The sequence below is a fragment of the Rhinolophus sinicus genome, chromosome 3, assembly GCF_057876585.1.
Source record: "Rhinolophus sinicus isolate RSI-liver-muscle chromosome 3, RSI-T2T, whole genome shotgun sequence".
NCBI lineage: Eukaryota > Metazoa > Chordata > Mammalia > Chiroptera > Rhinolophidae > Rhinolophus > Rhinolophus sinicus.
In genome coordinates, this window is record NC_142503.1 from 44,046,545 (window position 1) to 44,068,464 (window position 21,920).

At 38.5% G+C, this 21,920-nt stretch overlaps 1 protein-coding gene across 2 annotated transcripts in view; it reads left to right on the top strand.

Annotated features, from left to right (window-relative positions):
* Positions 1-21,920, top strand: part of PIK3R1 (phosphoinositide-3-kinase regulatory subunit 1) — an 86,543-nt gene that overhangs the window by 9,279 nt on the left and 55,344 nt on the right. The window contains exons 2-3 of one of the 2 annotated variants that reach the window (XM_019746039.3): positions 1,102-1,818; positions 5,297-5,464. In XM_019746039.3, the coding sequence (XP_019601598.2) occupies positions 1,485-1,818; positions 5,297-5,464 (502 nt within the window). In that variant the 5' untranslated portion in view covers positions 1,102-1,484. The remainder of the gene's footprint in view (positions 1-1,101; positions 1,819-5,296; positions 5,465-21,920) is intronic. The other variant, XM_019746040.3, reaches the window with a different exon arrangement.

Here is a 21,920-nt window from a genome sequence, read left to right on the forward strand (position 1 = left end):
TTTTTTTTTTTTAACTGTAATCTTTTTCCTTATGAGTTCCTCCATTCCTTTGAGTTCAGCCTTGCCTTATTTGCAGCTCATTACCAAATCTCTAATGTGTTTGTTCCTCCTCCTGAATCAGAGACCAGGTTTTCAACCACCCACCAGCATGTTTGCATTTGCATGACCAGCATCACCTCAAGTCTGTCACCTCAAGTCCCGCAGGCCTCCTGCCTTCCCTTTGGCCTCCTATTGGTCGCTAAATTCTTCTTGTTAACGCAGCATCAGGCACCCTTTTCTCCTCGTTCTCTAGCTCAACCCATATTCAAGCATCGCCACATCCCACACATGCTTCCCGTGCAGTGTTGCCTGCTTCAGTCCTGCCCTTTCCATAGCTTCTGCTACCACCTTGATTTATGCTCTCATGGTCGCTTGCGCAGACCACTGCAATACACCCATGACAGTGTTCTTCACCCCGTCTGTTCCTACACCAGTCTTTCTACGCACCATGATTACATTGATAGTCTTCAAGTGCAGCTCTGATCCTATCACTCCCCTTTCTCCCAGCTTTCTCAGTTGTTCCCCGTTGTAGTCTGAGTGACTCACAAACTCAACACACGCGTGTGTGATGTTATACAACCCCTACCCATCTTTCTAACCTGGAGCCAATGCTCCCTCTTTTGCTCCACATGCATTGGCCTCCCTGTTCTTCTTCCTGGAATATACTTGCTTAGTCACATCTGTACCTAACGTCATGCCATACGTTCCATTCTGTTTTCAGATTCCTGCAGTCAGATGTTGTCTCTCCCTCATTTGAACTTCATTGCGTTTGGTCTCTGCTGTCCTCTGGCACTTTCCCAGTGTTACTGTGTACCAGCCCTGTGTACCCGTCTTGTCTCTGAGACATTGCCACATGCCAGCACCCCTCCCACGCCCACCTAGTGTTCTTAGAAGGCAGGGACTGCCTCACTAATCTGTGTTGTGTATATCATGTCCAGCAATAGCACGCTGGCCCGTGCACGTCTGCCAAATTAAGTACTTGTTGAATGAAAGTAGAAATTCAAATTCACACAGATGGCAAAGTGTGATGATCATTCATAAGTCTTGCTTTTCCTTTGCTAGGTGAAGCTCGTGTGTGGAGTGCAGCAGTCAAATCAGACGACAGATGGACAGTGTGACAAGAGTGTCTGAAAGGATTGGGCCTCGCTGTGAGAGTCAGCGTGGAGTCAGAGTGTTGACAAGTTGCTGAAAAGGAAGCCAGTGGGAAGACTGTGGTCTGCAGAGGAAGTCGAGCCCTCTTCAGTCACACCATTGATGGAGGACAGATGGACAGCCAATGGCCAATCACCTCTCCTCTTAAACCTTTGGAGAGTTGTTCTTTGTCCTCTGCTGGACACATATTAGGGATCTTAATACACTCTCTGAGTTCACTTTCCAGAGCGACGTAAAATTCAACTGCAGTGTGTTATCAGACTCATCTGTTGCATGGTCACAGGTTTGCAAACATGAGTGCCGAGGGGTACCAGTACAGAGCACTCTATGATTATAAAAAGGAACGAGAAGAAGATATTGACCTGCACTTGGGTGACATATTGACTGTGAATAAAGGGTCCTTAGTAGCTCTTGGATTCAATGATGGACAGGAAGCCAAGCCTGAAGAAATTGGCTGGTTAAATGGCTATAATGAAACCACAGGGGAGAGAGGGGACTTTCCAGGAACTTACGTAGAATATATTGGAAGGAAAAAAATCTCACCTCCCACCCCAAAGCCCCGGCCACCTCGACCCCTTCCTGTTGCACCAGGTTCTTCAAAAACTGAAGCAGAAAGTGACCAACAAGGTTAGTATTGATAAGTGATTGCTTCATAACTCCCTCCCCGCGCCCTGCCTTTTTTTTTTTTTTTTTAAGGAAAAGTTTTAGGTTTGGATTACGCTGAAATAGTCTGGGCAAGTTGTTTCGGCAACTTTACCTGAATTTATATATGGTGCATAAAAGCTTGGTCATTATACAGCTAGAAATTTGTGTTTGTGGGTGGAGGTTGTTATAAAATAGAGAGATGGTATCTGAGAACCTGTTTAGTGAGTATCTTTAAACACGACTGTTATAGTTGTCATTGAATTAAATACTTATTGCATCCTGATTCTTGTAATTGGTGTTACATATCTAAATAATCATTTTGGGAAAGTAGAGGGTAAGTCTCATATAAGTATATTTAACACTAATATGGTTTGTATGGAAAAATGTAGAGAGTAATAAAATGGCCACAGAGCTCAGTGGAGAAGAAACCATTGTTTGTATAACCCGGTGTCTGCCTCTTGGTTTCCTCTCCAGGAACACTGTGGCTGCAGCTGAAACCCAGTCCTGTCCTTAGTACAGATGTAGAGGGAGTTCTCTTCCTTCATGGGCAATGTCATTTGTAGTATTCATGCCTATAGTGTGCTTGGCCTTCATGAGAAAAATAAAAAATCAACTGAACACTTTTCTTAAATGGAAACCACCTTGATTCAAAAACCACTCATTGTTTATTGGAGATGGTCCACACTTGAGTTTTGTGCACAGCTGTTTATTTAAGGTATTTTTTTTTCTGTTCAGTTTCAAACAGAGACCAGCCTTTTACTCAGTTTTGCTGTTATCAGCTTTGTCAATTCATTTCCTCACTAGTAAATTTCAAGCATTTTTTTTTCCTTTGTGTAATCTTTTTTTTTTTATTTTCCCCCCTGAGAGATTGAGAAAGGTATGGAAAGGCATGTTTAAAATGGGTGGAGTAAACGGCAATGGTTATGTGTTGAGGAGAACTGACTGGCATTACAATGTATTTTTGGAAGAGACTCTGATACTACTGTGCCTTGTTTAGTGTTGGCTTATTCTAGGAAAAATGAAAGAGGTAATGAGAACAAAGAAGCGGAATGTAAGGATAAATAGCTGCCTTTTCGTGTGCAGTAGTAATAAGATTGAGAATATTTTGTAAAAGTCAAAGAATTTACTAAGAATGCCTGAAGGGAACTGCTTTTTCCTCTCTCACCCGACCCAAAAGAGATACTTGTTTCATACACTTTATAATAATGTCCAAATAATGTTTTACTGTACAGTTCAAAAGCAAATTTTAATTGTTTTTTGGCAGGTGAATCAAAATCTTGACCCTCACATATATGTTATTTTGTTAACCATTGTGTTTCTTGCATAGTTTCATTTGGCAGATGGAATTTATATGCATAATTTAAATTTTCTGCGAAACTACATATTTTTAATTTGATTTTTTGTTTTTAGGTTAGAAACATGTCCTTAGAAGTAGGCTAATTCAAAAGGAAAAATGATTTAATTTATCCCAGAATACAAAAGATTGCAGAATCATGAAAATATTTGAGTTTTATTAGAGAAGATTATTTAAAAGGTGGAAAAGGGGTATGTTCTTAAGATTAGTGACAAAAAGATTTTGTAAAAATAATTTCTAAACAAAATTGCATTGGATAGCTACTGGCAGGTATAACTTTATTTGGATATAGTATACAAAAAAAGCAAGTCTTTCCTTAAAAGAAAAATGATTTTCTCTTTTTAGGTCCTAAACTCTTTTATAATCTTTCATGTAATGTAAGAATTTAACTTTTTAACAGCTTTTCTATTTTACTTTTTAATCATAGAAAGGTAGAGTAAAATGAAAAATTTTAGCAGATTTTAAGAAAGAGACCTGTGGTAATATGCATTAAAGTATTAGGAAGAATGGCTGTGAATATGAATGAGAAGTTAGGAATAATTGAAAGGTTGAAAAGGCAGTGTTGGGGAACGTAGTACTAAATATTAGATTTTCTAGACATGTTAATCTTGTATTCTTATTTAAATACCATTCCTATGAAATGAGAATGCAATAGCTCCTTCTAGTTACATGTCAAATTGATATGGAAAGTAGTTGTAAGGACAGATTTATGTGTTGGAACCTATGGGACTCCGATTTCTTTTGCCTAAGTGTGTATTTATTTGAAAGGCTTTTGCAGTGGCAAAGTGTGTGAAGGCGAGAAAGGCTAGTTCTTTTCTTACCGTAATTGAATTCTTTAGCCCTTTTCCCCCTTTTATTCCCCCCACGTGACTTACCCTATTTTTTTGTTTGTTTGTTTCTTTGTGTTTTAGAGGGTCCAAATTCTTTAATTCTCCTTAATCATTTCAGGTTAAAAAAAAAAAATCCATGAATGTCTAAAGGTTTGAAATAAGCCATCAAGGTAGTTATGAACAGGGAGGTCAACCAAAATGGTAACAGGAGGCTCCTGTTTTTCATGTTTGACTGCCTTTATTTTATTCAGAAGGTTACCCCTGAGGTCTAAGGACTATATGCAGGTCTCTTGTTGAGATAGTGCCCTGTGGACAGTTGGCCTAAGCCTATCATGGGCAGGGGGCAGTGGGTGCTCGGACCCGCCTTCCTGCTAGGCATGTGCACCCCATACCCTGCTCTTGCGACCTTCTCTCTCTCTGTTTTGTTTTCAAATAAAGTTGTCATTAGACTCTGACCAAAAGTAGATTCTGTTTGAGGCATTCCTCCTTATACAATAGAACCCATTTTTCTGCTTTCCTCGTATGTTCCTGGAAATAAAGCTGTGACCTTTAACGTTTGGGGGGAAAGAGAGCCAAAAAACTCATTTGAAAATCTGATTGATAGCTCCTCTCAGGAAGATGTACCTTCCACCAATGCATTTTATGTACAGTCTTCTTACAAAGCCCTAGACTATAGTTTGGATTAAATTTGGGTATTGGGTAATCTTGTATTTATTGGAATTTAAGTAACTCAGTAAACATGAACTATGCCCCTATTTTGTGCTAGGAAGCAGGGATGAAAGACGAAATCAAGACTCAAGAGAGGCAGCTTGCTCTCTCCTGCCCCCTCCCACCTCAGGACTGTGCTTTGTTCCCTCATTGGACAGCTCTTCCCCAGATATCTCTTTGCACAACCTACTCTCCCCTCTTTGCTGAAATCTTTCTTTCTCATGGAGGCTGGTGCTGCTTGACTTACTTCATGTGGCAACCTGCCCCTCTGCTTTTGCAAAGCATTTATTATCGAAACTATTACAGAATTTACTTACCACGTTGATTGTGTATTGTCTGTTCCCTCTGGTAGATTGTAAACTCCATGAGGGTCGGTATGTCAGTTGTCCCTCCATTATCCCAAGTATCTAGAACAGTGCACTAGATTCTCTGCAAGTGGATACATGCTTATTATTGCAGCTCATCTAGCTATTTCACGTGCCACGTGACTTGAAATTAGCCACATGAGTCGTATGTCATGTACAGGCACATGAGCCTATAACAGCCCATCCTGTTTTTGAAACCACAGTTTGTTTTCCGTGTCCTTCACATCTGAGGAATCTTACAGCTGTGGCCTTCACCATTGCCTGCGATGTCTCCAGAACTGTTATTTTCTACGCCATGCTTAGGATAGGTAGTTCTGCTGGTGGGAAAACGTGTCGAGCTGATACTGCATTCTGTCAGCAACTTAAGCAAAGTGAGTAGAACATGTATCAAGGTCAGTGAGTGTCCTCGGGCACAGATATTTTTGCCCTCTCTCCCCTCCTTTTATCTCCATCCCTTTGCATGAGGGCTAAAGTTTTGATACGATGGTCACATTTCATTTTCCCACAACCCAGTAAGGCTCCATTTTCCCTCCTTTGGAGAGAACCTGTAGGCATGCTATTGACAGACAATAGAGCACTCCAGCTCTTTCTGCATTAGGCTGTTCAGACACTGGCATTCCATTCCCCTTCAACCCTGGCTCCATGTTTCCTTTTGCGCACAAGGAAATGAGTGGATGATGGAGGTGGAGATTTAAGGATAGGGGGAATGAAAATGTATTTCTTCCTTTCATAAGTAAGCTGTCTGGTGGGGCTATTTCTCCAGACAGTAGTTTGAGATCCTTTAATTAAAGTTATGTTAATGCAGAATATTTAGACTAATGAGATTCTGTGAACGTGTTAGTTTGTACAGAACATTGAAATCTACTAACTTGAGAGAACACTTTTTAATCTGAGTTCATAACCCATTTCGATCCCCCATCCACACACCCCTCCCCAGCTTACACTTTGGACTAACAGAGTGGGTCCCAGATCCCAGCTGGTTTCACATATGAAACATAAAACATGCATTTGGTGTGGCCTCTTTTGAATTTTGATCAAAATTCTTTCTAAACAGAAAAGTAAAAAAAGCCTGCAATTTGTGTTTGCTTTCATGGTTTCCCCAGCCATGTTATTTCTACTTTTTTCACACTCAGCATTTGAGTGTCCCTTCACAGTTGCCTTTTCCTATCTAGAAAGCAAGCATGTAGTAGATCATAGATTGATGATGCTGTACAGAGGTCCCAGAAGGTTGTGCCCTGATTCCAAATTGTAATACACACCTTTGCCGAGCCCCTTGGTCATAGCGTATTGCTGTTCTTCACAGAAATAGTACCTGTGAAAGTAATTTGCTTCACAATTATTGCCTTTATGAATTCTGTTTTGGTTCAGAATATGCCTTGTCATGACTTTCCTTGCCCTTTCTGCTACTTAAGTGAAACTCTGCTGTAAAGTTGGAGGGTTATGTTGTTTAAGTCCCCTGAATGTTGGGGTAAGACAGCTGACCCTTGGCGCTGACTGCCCACTCTGCACTGACCGCTCTGCTTTTGTGAGAAAGCAGGACTGCTATAGGATATTTGACGATGAGGGCCTTGGAGCCCTGTCTCTAACTTCTGACCAACCAGAAAAATTAATCAGAACACTAAAGCTTTTTTACCCAGTTGGGGAAAAAAAAGTGTTTGCTCTTTGTGTCTTAGTATGAAATTAAGTGCATTTCTGAAAGACATAATCAATATAAATGATTAAAGAGTATGTCGGTATGGAGGAAACACATGTGATTATTAGTTTTGATAAAATAAGATGAGCCTAACTTCTTATCATCACAGAATATATTACTCATGTATTAAGTTACATATTATAGCACAGTTCTTCTCATGAGCACCAGCGTTTGTTTTTTTTTACTAAATTCTTGATTTTAAGACATTTTCTTGTCAATTTTAAATTTAATTATTTTGTTTCCCCAGAAATATGGAAGAGACAGGAAAGTAACCCTACTGAACAATTTACATATCCATGGTTATTTGAGAAGGAAATTGACCAGAAGAGAAAGGATTCTCAAGTTGGCTGCTTTTTAGCAGGAAGGTTCTGCCCTGAGCTGGGTTAGAAATTAACAGGCAGACTGGGTGGGGGGGCATGGGGTGGAGAATGGGTAGGGAGCTCCCCTTGGTACTCCCAGAGAAAGTGGGAAGACCTCCCTCTAGTCTATTATTTGAAGTGAAGGACTTGATTTTCTCTTTCCTAGAGTTGTGGTGACAGTTAACTTCAGGGTTACAGATAACGGCATTATTTGAGGAAAAGCTTTCTGCCTTGCTGCCATGACCTGTATCGTTTAGAATCACAGGGCTTGTGGTACGCAAATTATATTTTCTTACTAAAGTGAGGTATCTATTCAGATGCTTTCATTAAGGCTTCTGGCTTTAGAGAGTTCCAAAATGGGAAAAGGGTCCAGTATCCATATCTGTACAACCTAAATAAAGCCCGCATACCGCCGATTTGAAGAGGAGCTGTGTAGATGGAGGGAACCCACTTCGTTTATTAGCAACCAAGCTAATGTTGATACTCTAATAAAATTGTCTTTGTCATAAAAGTAGAATTCTATATGCTAAAAGTGTTTCCTTTTTAGCTTAGTTTCAGTGGAGGCTTTGATAACTTTGATGTCAGTCTTTTCGAGTTTCTAGGTGAATGCATCTTTGTCTAAAACAGGAGAAATTCTGATTAATAAGCATTTCTCCAGTGAGCCTGAGTTTAAGAAAATAAACATTCGAAATTCTGAAATTCAACAGCAAAATGGTGCCCCACATCTGCTAAGTAACATCCAAAAAGGGAAGAATTTTGTACCTCTGGCAAATAAGAATGCCAAGTATATGATGCCATTTACATATCCATGTTTTTCTTAGTAAAAGAAAACATATGTGAGCAGTACAGCTGGCTATTGCATATATGTGTGTCTTTGTTGCTAACAAATTTCCACGAGGAAGGACGTGAAATTGGTTTGAAAGCTGAAATAGGATACAATAACTTGGTGTGATAGCTAGAAATGAGAAGCATAGTTGCATGATGGATTATATCTTAATGTTTTGAGTACTTGATTGAGTTTATAGCATTCAATATCAAAATAGTTCTTAGGTTTTCAATGAAACTAAATAGAGGAGGTCAAAGAGAACTAGAATTTGACTTTATTTGAATTACTTGGGTACAATTTCCCTAAAATGTCAAGTTTAACAAAAATATTGTCAGAATACTTTACAAATGTGTTATTCCTACTTACTAATTTATGTAAATAAAGGACCATGATATTTTGTTTCTACTATGATAGCTCTATACAGTATACATTGTTAAAAATGCTCTGATAAAATATAACTTTGCAGTTAGAAACAAAACAAATATGCGGCAGATCTGTTTAATTATGCATGCAGAACTTTCTCCTAGTATTTTTATTCACCTGAAGTATGCCTGTTGTTTTCAGGAATACCTTCTCTGGATTGTTTCTTGCTTGGAGGTGTTTGTATTCATCTATTTATTGATTCTTAGTAGCATGTATTACACAATGCCTATAGATTATTCTGTCCTGTCACAATTTGATGCATATTGGAGTTCCCACTGTGAATTTATTACACTGTATTTAGGAGACTCTTTGTAATTTGATGCTCAAATCTCATATCCAAGATAATAAAGATGTAGGTATTAGTGAAATATAACTCTCTGTGATAGATTATTCGAGTCAGAAATTTCCCTCTGCTTTGCTTACTATAAATTCCTTAACACTGCTAATCCTCATGCTCTAATTGTAAAAGAAGTAGCTATACTACCTCTTCTGGGTTTTGGCTATATTTTTGTTTTAACCTCTTACTGACACTTGCTCAGTAAATGGAAAAATGTTTTCTTCATTCCTACTCATAAGAATTGTTAGAGAAACCCAGAAAATTTTAAGTCTCACTAGTAGTGTTTCCCCAGGAATGTAACCCAGAAGCCAGAAGGAGTGTTACGGAGAGAAACAGGATAGGATTGTTGGGCAGGTACCCTCACGTGACCTATTGTAAAATATAATTGGAGGAGATTGGTCCACGGGATTATTGCTAATGAAAGTGCCAAACTGGTGCGCAATTTTTGCAAATCTGTATGTTGTATGATTTTAAGATGTATTTCACCAGTGAGAGAACTTATGCTCTACCTCTGTTGGTGGGCACTCAGCAATTGCTGACGTCAGAATTGGTCTTCCAGTTTCACACGTTGCAGCCCATGAGTGAATTAAAAGATATTCATGGAATGTCTTTGTACTGCGCCTGTGTGATGTAGCTAAATCTGTTGACATGATATATGCCCAGAGTTCCTAAGGATTTGTCTACTGGATTTTTTGTTAAATTTCCCAAGTAAGGTAAAGGGTGATAGTTACAATATTTGTCTGTTCAGGTTCTAAAGGTTGATTTATTCACACCTCTTCAAATTATGTGATAGAAGTATTAAAGTATGTACCCAAAGGTAACACATTAGCAGAGGCCTTAGGCGAGGCTGTGATGTGCAGTCAGTAGCTCTGCGGGGCGGTCACCCCAAGGAGGCTGGTACCCTCACCCTGAGAACGGCACCATCGCCACCGCAAGAGGTAGTTGGCATTGATTCTAAGTTGCTACTGGGTTTTGGGAAATGAAGTTTTCAGAGTTCAAGTTGTTGGTTAGGTAATCTATTAGTAACCTACGTGAAACACTGCTGGTATTATTTTTATCCTAGTTTTAAAAATAATTCTTAATGTTGAAGAATGTTGCTTCTTTATCCATAAACAGTTCATTTGAAATACATCTTTCTGTCTTAATTATAGATACATAGTTGAATACTTGTGACATTATTAGTTTATAATTTCAAAGTATTTCACCACATTACTAAGTCAGGTCTTGTGATGTTGTTTTTTCAGGTAGCAGAAAGGGAATTTTTCTCTTTAAAAGAGAAAGATTCAAAGAGGGTAGGACAAGATGACTTTGTTGCTAAATAATATTGAATATCAACGAAGTACCAAGGAATGAGATTTAATGAATTTGGTTAGAACATATCAAAGTGTACATTATAGTCATTGTCTCACACTTCCCCCATTTAAATGGTGAAAATGCCTTTTTGAAAACGTACCTTAAAAATTTTCACTTACTGATGGCCAAGCCTTCTTCTAGGCATTTTATAGATAGCTTTCATTTGATCCTCATATCCACCCTACAAAGATGGCATTATTATAACCATTTTCCAGATTAAGAAACGAAAGCTCAAATGACTATGTAAATATTTAAAAAGAAGGGGGTTTATTCACAGGGGTCAGGAACCCTCCAGCAGGCAGACCTGTGGGTCTTGTTAAGAAGTCCTTTGTGCAGTTATCAGTAACTGAAGAAACCAGATATTTTCTGCTTTTTGGGTGGTCTTTACTGTCTGTTTTATCTGTTAAGTTTCATTGGCTGTTACATTGATACAACCCCACAGCACATTACCTTTGTAACACGGCTTACAACATTTTGTTATGTCTGCTAAATATATAATAGGGTTGAGTTATAAAGAGACTGATAAGGCCATGAAACTAAGACTTTTGGGTATATGTATGTCCATGCGGCTTTTCTTGGAAAGAAGTATACCTTTATCAGATATTCCAAAGTTAAGAACCATTAATAAATTATTTTCCTTTCATTTCTGTTATTTTTGAAGAAGTGAAATAGCTGCTTCAGATGTTTCCCTGAGTTTCAAATTTTCTTATTTCTGACTCATAATTGTGTCATTTTGATTAAAATGGAGCATAGGCTGGTTATTACATGCTTAAAAGCCAAAAAGCTGAGGGTATCCAGCATAAGAATTATGTGTCTTGGCATGAGAATAGCGGCTGCTTGAAACCGTAAGTGAAGGGAATCTCAAGTTGGCTCAAATCAATGTGAAGTCTTGTACCTGAGATCTGTCAATGTTAGCAGTAAACGCCATTTTAAAAGACTAGCTAAATGTCTAAATTCCTTTGAATGTCAAACCTAATTTCTCAGGAAAGTCAGCCACTGCCAAGTTTATAACATAAACATTGTGTTTCTGTTACCTGAATTCCAAGGACAGGAGGGTGGCTGAGGACAAGTGAAAGGCACAGGTGAATTTTATTTGTAGGTGTTTAAAAGGACGGTGCAGCATTGCACAGAGATAGTCTCTCAGAGTAAAACTTCTTGGATGCTTTTATTTTTGCTTATGTTTTTTTTTTTTTTTTTTTCAGTTGAAATGAGAAACTTATTTTAAACATTTCCTAATTTAACAAGATCTCTGCCCTGGTAGTCCTGACACAGCCTCTTGAGACGTCTCACCAGAGTCCCTAAGAAGGTAGAGAAAAGCACTTACATTTGAAACAGTTATAAACATTAGAGCTAGTGAGGTGTCTACCATGAACGCAACAAAAGTGGGTTTAAAAAACAGGCAGAGTCAATTTTGACCACCTAACAATAGGTAGGCAGACCCATCTCTTCCCCAACCCTGTGCCCGTAATTCAGAAAGATCCTAGGCAGCTGACCCCAGAATACTCTTCCCAGCTCTTCTCATCTTCTCTAACAGTGCCTTTTTATTTAGCAGAAGGTTGTAACTCAGAAAATAGCTAGGCAGAGCTGGGAGGGGGGATAGCGGCTGTCTGTCACTGTTACATCCTTAGAATCTTCCTCTACACAAGTAAAGTGTTATAGGTGGGCTAGAGTTAGAAAGGCTTGTGTTTACTTAGGGTTTGATTATTGTTTGGCTTCTCCATTATTCAGAGCCTCAGAAAGCCAGACAGTGAAGTCAGGTTTTCGTTCCTAACAAAACTACATTGAAATGAAAACCACAGTGGGAATTGGCCTGGGAACTATCCATCTCCACCTGCCAACCAACTCTAGGTCTGAAATCAGCACCCAAGTGCATCAGGAGTAGCTCAGAGCAAATACCAGGTCTGGGTAGATCTCTCCTTGTTCACTGATCAATAAACAGGAAAAATAGAGCCACGCCTGTTGAAAAATTTTGCTCCGTAAAGGAAACAGGAGATCATATTGAAGATCTGAAGGGAGAGCAGATCTCCAACAATGATTTACTACTAAAAAAGACGTGGCCCTAATGAAAGAGGGACAAAAAGCAGTTAGATGATTATGAGCTGAAAAGACAGTAGGATGAGATGAAATGGGAGTGAAACCATAAGAATGATTGTAAAGAAATTAAAAATGTAATAGCACATTAAAATTCATATGAGAGGCAGTTAAGAGTAGAATTAACACAGCTGAAAAGAAAGTTAATTTTGTAAAGAAGAAACAGATAAAGCTCTTCCAGAATCCAAAGAAAAAGAAAAACGAGAGAAGATGGTGGATATATAGAAAGAAGATCCAACATGGGATTGTTAAGTGTTGATAAAGAGGAAATCATATCAAAGGAAAAGAACAACATGATAAAAATAAGCTTGCATGCATGCATGCACATTTGAAAGTGTTCTCCACATTACAAGGTCAGACAATTAAGTTCATAAACTCATCCTAGAAAAAGTGCTACATACCTCATTGCTGAATATCACTACGGTCACCTTCAAAGTACTCTCCTTGGGAAGCTATGCACCGTCGCCAGCGCTTAGTCCACCCTTTAAAGCAATTTTGGAACTCTCTTTCTGGAATGGCCATCAGAGCTGTCGCTGTATTGCCCTTGATGTCCTGAATGTCATCAAAATGTCTTCCTTTCAATATTTCCTTTATCTTGGATAAAGAAAGAAGTCATTGGGGGCCAGATCAGGTGAGTAGGGAGGGTGTTCCAATACAGTTACTTGTTTACTGGCTATAAACTCCCTCACAGACAGTTCCGTTTGAGCTGGTGCATTGTCGTGATGCAAGAGCCATGAATTGTTGGTGAAAAGTTCAGGTCGTTTTAACTTTTTCTCACAGCCTTTTCAGCACTTCCAAATAGTCAACTTGGTTAACTGTCCAGTTGGTACAAATTCATAACGAATAATCCCTCTGATATCAAAAAAAGGTGAGCAACATCGTTGCAACGAGTTCACGAACTTAATTATCAGACCTTTGTATTCATATGAAATCAATGAAAGGCCAGCTCTAGATATGTTTTTGACAATTTTTTAAAAATTATAAGACTGCTGTTAAAGCTTATAGTCAAAATATTAACTACCAAGGAACAAAATTTAGTCCGCCTTCTCCTTTGTAGCAGTCAATACAAAGCATGGTAGATTGCTTTCAGTAGAGCTTTGAGGAGAAAAGATAGTCACTCGGGAACTTAAAGTGCTGCTTCCTTATATTTCGTGTGGAAAGGCAATTGCAAGACTTTCCCTGATAAGCAAGAGCTCAGAAAGATACATTAAACTTCTCCTGTCACATGGGAGGACTTAAAAGTTGCGTTTTCATTCTTAAACTTTATAATTAGAAAGGCATAAGTTACAAATTATTTTAATTAAAGAATAATTACCAAAAGAATAAAACTATAAGGTGCATATTTTTCAAATGCCAAGAAATACAATGCATATTCCAAAATAGAGGCAACAGAGAATGCGTAAAAAATATTGTTGACATGGGGAAATGCTTACTATGTGGGAGAACTTTAAAGACAAACATATATGCATACATACATAAATATAAAACTGGATTTATACCTGCCTATATTTGTGTGTTCAACAAATACTAGTTCTGGGTCAGGTGCTGTGCTAACATTTTACTACGTTAACTTACTACTTTCCATAAGGGTTCTTTGCTATTGGCCTCATTATTACGCCTGTTGTAAAGATAAAGAAATTGGACGCTTAATTAAATGACGACCCAAGCTTACCCATCTGACTGTTGACCCAGTGTTCTTACACAACTGTGCCACACTGCTGGCATGCCCTTGGGTGCTAACGTTTGTGCTGTGTGACACTGCCTGATTCCTACCGTGTTTTCCTGAAAATAAGACCTAACAGGAAGGTTAAGTCCTCACATGATTTTTCAGGATGACGTCTCCTGAACATAAGCCTTAAGCCGTCTTTTGGAGCAAACCTTAATTTAAGACTTGGTTTTATTTTCGGGGAAACATGATATACACAACTGATTGGCCAGGAGGGCACCCCTGAGCCAAAGGCTGACGATCCTGAACTTGCCAGTGACCTGTCATTCAGCGTGATATTTGAAAATGAGTTAAACAAGAAGATTTTTCTACTCTCAAGAAACAGATCCAAGAAAAACTAAAGAGAATGAAGCAGATCTGTGTTACTCTTCTTTCCACTTTCTTCTTATCTTTGGATAAGGATCCAAAGATCCTTATCAGACATGTTGGAGCCTATGGGCCTTAAATGGTTAAAGTATTAACCTTCAAGCTAGCTCTCACTTGTCTAGTGCTTCTCAAAATGTTTACATATATATATATATATATACACACACACACACACACACACTTATATATATATCTGTACACATATACACAAAATATATTTGCAATGGCATAACATGAACATTTATATAAAGCATATAAATACAGAATAGCATTTATGTATAATGTTATATATAAACATATCTGATAGTCTAGTATATAAGGCAATATAGAAAAGTCTTTGTGGAGTCAATTAGCTAACTGAACCTTTGTAATTAAATTTGCTGTTTCACTAAAATCAGCTTTAAAGGACTGAATGCTAGTTCTAACTCACTACTTTACTAGCCAACATTGTTTGTAGTTACATGTACAGTGAAATTGTAACTGTCATTTGTGGTCTGATCTTCCCTTTAAGGGAAACTTGAGAAACCTGGCCAGCTTTAACATTTAGAGGAAGTTTAAACATTGGAGCATAAAATTCACAGTTGTTTAGGTTGAAACTCTGGTTTCTTGTCAGACCACATCTATCCAGCTCTTCTGTGACTAGAATCGTCTAACTTTGGCCAACATGAAGAAAAAAATTACACAAGATGCACAAAATGTTTACTCTTGTTTTTTTTTTAACCAGCTTCCGGAGTCTATGCAGCAAACTCTGAGACTTCTGCCTATCTAATGGCAGTGTGCTCAAATAAGTGAATTGTCATCAGTTAACTATTTTTATTTCTTTAACTGCGTTTGGTGAATTCCAACCTATTTGTTACATCTCTTTAATATTTTGAGTAATTTACATTCTTTATAAGAGTAAAAATATTTGTTTTTGTTTTTGGCGGGTGTAGGGTTAGTTTTAGTCTAGTTGCAAGACTAGTTACCTTTTGTATAGTCTAAAGAGAAGGATAGGTCAGTTTCACAATGACCTTTTTCCAAAATATAAAACCACCACTGTTTCTGCCACCTCTCAGGCAATGCCCACTCAATCCATTTTCTAGAACACATTTAAAATACAGCCGAGGCTTTTGCTGAAGATTCTTGATTCAATGGATTCTTAAGGGACCATCTTTTGCCTCTGTCAAATGCTCTGTTCGCATTTTAAAATGTTTTAAATTTTATTTCCTAGCACACGTACTTAGTAATCTTCAGATTATGTTGTCTCACATTAATATTGTTTCCTAAGAGAAGGAAATGGAGAGGGTGGGGTTAATATTTATCGTCATTAAAGCTTCTTAAAATGAAGGGGAAAGTCTTTTGTTTATAGGAGTTGAGGAGAAGAAATCATTACTGATTGGGTTTAGCCTTTTCCCAGAAATCCATCTCACGGAGTTGATGCTAAATGTTTTAGGTAAAAGTTCTGTAGTTCTGATTAATTTTGTTACCTTATTCTGGACCTTTCATTTATGGGTATGTAGCTGAATGATTACAAGAATGTTTGATTTGGGTTATATTTGCAGTTGTTTTATGTTACTGTTTTTAGTTCATTGCATCTGGATACGATCTTTTTCTTTTCTTAAATACATGCAAGATGAAACGGTTTACCTCTGAAATGAAAGGTTTGAAATTTATTCAACAGGATTCTTCAGGAGTATGTTTCCTGGCACGCATTGAGCATTTGCTTTGTGCCAGGCTGTGCTGTACCTGCATTATCTCACCTTGTCCTATTTACAGGTTGAGGCTCAGAGAGAAAAAGACACTTTGCCAGAGGCAAGCACTAGTAGATGGTGGACAGCTGGGACTTGGCATACAGTCTTTGACTTGAAGATGTGTGCTTTCCAACATCGCAGGGTACCATCCTCAAAGTGAAATGTAGAAGGAAAGGAACCTCCAAAGGTCCTGTCTTAATAAAGCAATCACAGATTCTGAAGGCAAATAATAAACAAATTTTAGGAAGTAGTAGCCTATAAACTGTAGACTTTAAATAGTCTCACATCTCTATAACCTTTGCCCATATTCCAATTGCCCTCAAACTAATTTAAAAGATACACATATTAAAAATGCTTGATTGGCCAATATTTTGTTTCTGTCAAAGATCATGTACTTGAACCACACAGCAAACCAATGATTTATATGAGATAATTTGTATATATATTTGTATGAAATCGTCAGCTTCTTTAAAAGTTTTCTTGCAATGGAGGGAAGAATATGAAATATCTTAAGTTAAAGCAAGGGTTTAATTCCATTCAGGTAAAAATATTGTGCTATTAGAACATTATCAGTGCTTGGACCTAGATTGGACTCCTTTATAGCAATTCCAGTTTAGAAGAATGTTTTAATTGATTAAAGAAAAGTTTAATCTTTACTTAGAGAAGAGAGCAGCTCTGACTGAAAGCTGTGGAGACTAGACTATGTATCAGGTGTCTAAACTTTTCCATGTGGCCTCAGGTTGAGTCTCGCTCAAGGAACACAGAAGTCATACTTTGGTTCATATCATAGTTAGGATGTATCAAGCCAAAAGAAAAGTCCTGGGTGCTAGGTGGTTCCCTCAAATCATCAAGACAGATTTAATGAAGGGGCAGGCCCAGTGGCTCAGGCGGTTAGAGCTCCATGCTCCTAACTCCGAAGGCTGCTGGTTCGATTCCCACATGGGCCAGTGGGCTCCCAACCACAAGGTTGCCAGTTCAGTTCCTCGAGTCCCTCAAGGGATGGGGGCTCTGCCCCCTGCAACTAAGATTGAACATGGCACCTTGAGCTGAGCTGCCTCCCGGATGGCTCAGTGGTTGGTTGGAGCATGGACTCTCAACCACAAGGTTGCCAGTTGAATTCCTCGAGTCCCGCAAGGGATGGTGGGCAGCGCCCCCTGCAACTAAAATTGAACATGGCACCTTGAGCTGAGCTGCTGCTGAGCTCCCAGATGGCTCAGTTGGTTGGAGCGGGTCCTCTCAACCACAAGGTTGCCGGTTCAACTCCCGCAAGGAATGGTGGGCTGTGCCCCCTGCAACTACCAACGGCAACTGACCTGGAGCTGAGCTGCGCCCTCCACAACTAAGACTGAAAGAACAACTTGAAGCTGAACGGCACCCTCCACAACTAAGACTGAAAGGACAACAACTTGACTTGGAGAAAAGTCCTGAAAGTGCACACTGTTCCCCAATAAAGTCCTGTTCCCCTTCCCTAATAAAATCTTAAAAAAAAAAAAAAAAAAAAAAAAAAGACAGATTTAATGATTTTATTTGAAATACTACTTTTACTGAGCCAAGGCAGAGAGGCCCAGAAAGAGAGATCTTGCGTTGGTAGATAGGCTCTCAGATGCTTTGCAAGTGTCAACAACTGCGATGTTACTTAACCCTAAGACAGATAATTCCACCACTCTTAGAAGTTAGGGTGTCCTCTGTAGCTGGGATTGGGGAAAATCATTCCTGTGAAATGGGAGGTATGCAGGTATTAACTGGATAGCCCAAGGCTGAGCCATAGCCAAGGATTTCTCAGTTCCAGAGGCCTCCTTCTTGAGCTTACTTTCACACTTAACCCTCAGTTTCTGAGTAAGTTGGAGAGTATCTGTAGGGAAAGCCCCTGGTTTGGGTTTAGTCAAGCTTGCCAGAGAAAATTGGACCTAAGCGGGAATAAAATTTGCTGACCCCGGTCTCAGAGGTTAACATTTTCATTTATGTTTTACATGACTCATTTTAAATTACAGTGTTCTACAGATATAGAAAGAAGCCTTCCTCTTCCCACCCTCCCCCAGACATCACATAATGGAAAAATCAAGAATTTTCTGCATAAGCAAGGCTTTTTTTTTTTAAACAAAAAGCCAGTCTCTGATGGGACTTTTTTCCTGCCAGAATTCCCACTGGTCGACTGTCGCAATTTTTACAAAAGGCCACAATGAAAGAGGAAGGCTCATTCTGAGATCTTTGCCTCTGTGTTATGTGACACATAGCTTGTATTTCTGTTCTTGGTATCAGAAGAATTATTTTCGAACCTCTCTGATAGGCATGTAAAATCTAGTAGGCTCTCTAACTGTTAAATAATTTTGATTAAGAAGATTTGTTCTGCTGCTGTGACTAGACACATAAAACTTTGAAAGGTTTTGATGTTTTGTTTCCTTTTTTTTTAATGTGTCCTCTCCTGTGAACTCCGACTAGATGACAGGATTTTCCTCAGAGAAAAATCAGCTCTGGGAGGAACCATCCATGGAGGTCATAACCCGGTACATTTCTGAAAGGAGGTTCCAGTGAATTATAAGAAGCTGCAAGTTCTGTTCTACCATAGCTGTAGCTGAATACACCATTTCACTCTGGAGCCTACGCAGTCCCATAATTTGTAGCAAACATGTCTGCAGAAAAGGCACTGATATCAGTTCCTAGTGGAGGAGGAGAGAGGTAGCCTGGGGTCCCACTAGGAATTTGTACTAATAGTGACACCTTTCCTTCTTCCCCAGAATGTTCGGGGGAGAATATATAGTGTATGTAAAACCAGCAGTGGTAAACATGTATCCCATTGTTGCAGCTCTTCTTTTGCTTTAGAGACAGTTTAGTTTGCTAACCAAAAAGACACCCCCATCAAGACAGGCTCCCAGCCCAGAGCTTTAAAGCATAAAACAAGTGCTCAATTAACTTAGGTGCCTGTGGTAAAAGCATGTTAGCATTGGGATCCCGATTCTGAATAAGTCTGCCCTTGAAGAATCACGTGGACGGCAGTGGCAAGAGACTTATTTAATTGAAACTACATAAAATGGTTCCTTAAGCTTCATGGACAATTGAGTAACTTCAGTTTCCTCTCTTTACTCTTGTTTACTTCCTGCTCTTCTAAAATCAAGCATTAGGTATTCTGGTCTGTTACAATGAGAAGATTAAACAGCTGTAGTTTAAATTGAAACATTAATTTGGAGTGTTCTGTGGCTGCATTAATTACATCTTTATTAAGATTACATTCCTGTGGATTTGACAGATGCATATAAGCAACAGTATGGTTTATCCAGGACAAACCAAAATTCTGTTAACCACTGATCCTTGTTAATCTTTTATTTATACATAAAAACCTTTTAAAATAGAAATGACTTGATTTTTTTTTTCTTCTAGTGAGGTAGAATCAGCATGAAGCACAGTTGTGAAGCATGTATTTGCCTGGGTGCAGGACTAAGTGATGGACAATTCTGTTCTTTCAGTGGGACTTAGCAGAAAGCTTGTGTTGAAAGTTTCTTACCTAAATTGGTCATAATTAAAGGCTAGGATTTATTTCTTTTAATTAGACTGTTAAGCTCAGTGTGAAAACTGCTAACTGCATGTTTTATATGTAGCAAGTTAAATTTCTGTGGTACAAGGAAGGGTTTTTGCTGTAAATGTAATTTAGCTCATGCTAAATATATTAATGTTGCTGTTTACTGAATAGTTGATCAGGTCCATCGTTAATTATGAGTTTTCTAATAATAGTTTTAAGACTGTATGTTTTAGAAAAATGCTATTGTTGGAACTTTTCAGATCTAGTGTGGCAATCAGTGGGACTAGAGGTAAGAAATAAAGCTTTAACTGAACATCATCTAAAATTCTGTAATATTCTCTGGCATAACACATCCCATGGATTTTACAGTTTCTAAGAAACCCAAAGTGTAGTGTGCAGTTTTATCAACTTCCTTGCATCCCTGTGGCACAAGGAATTATTTTTGTTGTCGAGAGGACAAAATAGGGGTGAAGTGAGTCTCAGGTAATTGCTGAATTAAATCCGGCACCCTAGTCACTGTGCTTCGGGTTGATTCTCAGAGACTCAGCTGCTGTCCTCAAAAGGAAGAAATACAGTTCAGCATCCGAAAAGAACATAGCATGCAACATGTGATGGGTCTTATTAATTGTCACCTATTTTCTAGTCAAAAGAAACTCCTGGTTGGAGGAAAATTTCAAACAATTTTAGTATATTAGAAAATCCTTATTACATTTAATAATTATGTATTGCATTGTGAATGAATATATTTAACTTCTTGGAAACTTTAGGAATTCTGATAAGTATCTTTCCTTTTCATTTTAAGCTAGTTGAGTTTCTAATTATGCTAAGTTTGGGTTTTTGTGGGCATGTGGAAGATACATAGGAGAATGAGGGTGCTACTGATGTTATAGGAGCACCAAAGCAACCACTACACGTCTACGTCCTTTTTCATTGTTCTTGCTTACATGGAGCGCTGTGCACAGGCTGGGCATCTCGGAGCTGTGAGCAATGAATGCCCTCGGCCAAGCATCAGTCCTAATTGCTATGACTCATTTGCTGGGTGACCTAAAGACGGTAACATACTTAACGTTGATTTTCCTGTCTGGAAAATAGAATTAAGGACACTACCAATCCAAGGATTTCAGTGAGGCGTCATGATCACAACCAAACCCCTAAAACACTAATTAGAGTATTAAAAACCAGATAATTTGGCAAAAACTAAATATTTGATGATACCATTCAAAAATTGTAAAAACATGTTTGGCGTGTGCACGTGTGTGCGTGCGCGCGCGTGCGCACACGCGCGAGCGCACTCACACACACACACACACAAATTGTTTCTTAGACTTAAGTGGTATGTTTACACCTGAAGGAAATGAAAGGAATTGAAATTGTTTGGTCGCAGGAAATAAAGACGCAGGGCCATTTTAAACAGTTGAAAATTACTTGAAGCAGTGTTTTATGAAGAGTAGTAATGAACTCTTCTTCATCTTCTTTGAGGCTATCCATAGAAGAAATGAGGTTAAATTACAGCAGAATTGCACAAATTAGCAATGTGTGAGACTGACCTCTTCTTTCTAAGACATAACGCTTGAATATTCTCTTCAGTTTCAGTGAAAGGGGCAGTGAATTTGTCAAACAGCTGTGCCTCAAAAATAACCCCACCGGAATAGTGCTTTGTTTCTTAAGACTGTTTTCATTTGCAGTTACAAGTCTTGTCCCCTGCAAGAATACTACACTGTGTGTCTTCATTACCTGCACCATTTGGTGAGAGCCATTTCAGAGCCTTTAACTGGCCATATAGATGTATTCTATATTTACTCATGCCTTGTTTGGGGGTAATGATACCTCAAAACCATGTTGAGACAAAAAAAAGGGGGGGGGCGCATTTTGCTTCTTTTTGAGGAGATTTTTAGGTCTTTTTCTCTTACAAAGCCAAAATTACAGTAACTGAATAAATTACGCTTTCATGACACGAGGGAGGAAAAACAATCTTTCCAAACTGAATCTTATGCCTCAGTAGTCTTAGCAATAAAGATTGCCACCTACTGGTAGTAGGAAAGAACTAAAGCTAAAAGATGGTTGCCAATCTGACAGATAGTGGGTGTGATCAAAACAATTAATTTGATGGTGCTCTTGGTTGAGGTATTTGAAAATGTATGATTTAATGAGTCTTTGTTCTGTGCTTTGGAGTTGTCATAGCCAATCTCATTGAATCATAGAAGACACTTAGGTAGAGGAAGTGTGCAGCTCTCATGATCCCTTTTTTAAAAGCATATTTTTTAGACTCAGAATTCCATTTTAATGGTATACATATTAGGTGGATAAGTGCATTTTTAATTGGACAAATGTTGGAGGTTTGATTTTGAAAACTTCTTTTTTAATTCTGTTGTTAGTTTGGACTTTTCTTCAGTCCAAGCTTTGAAATCC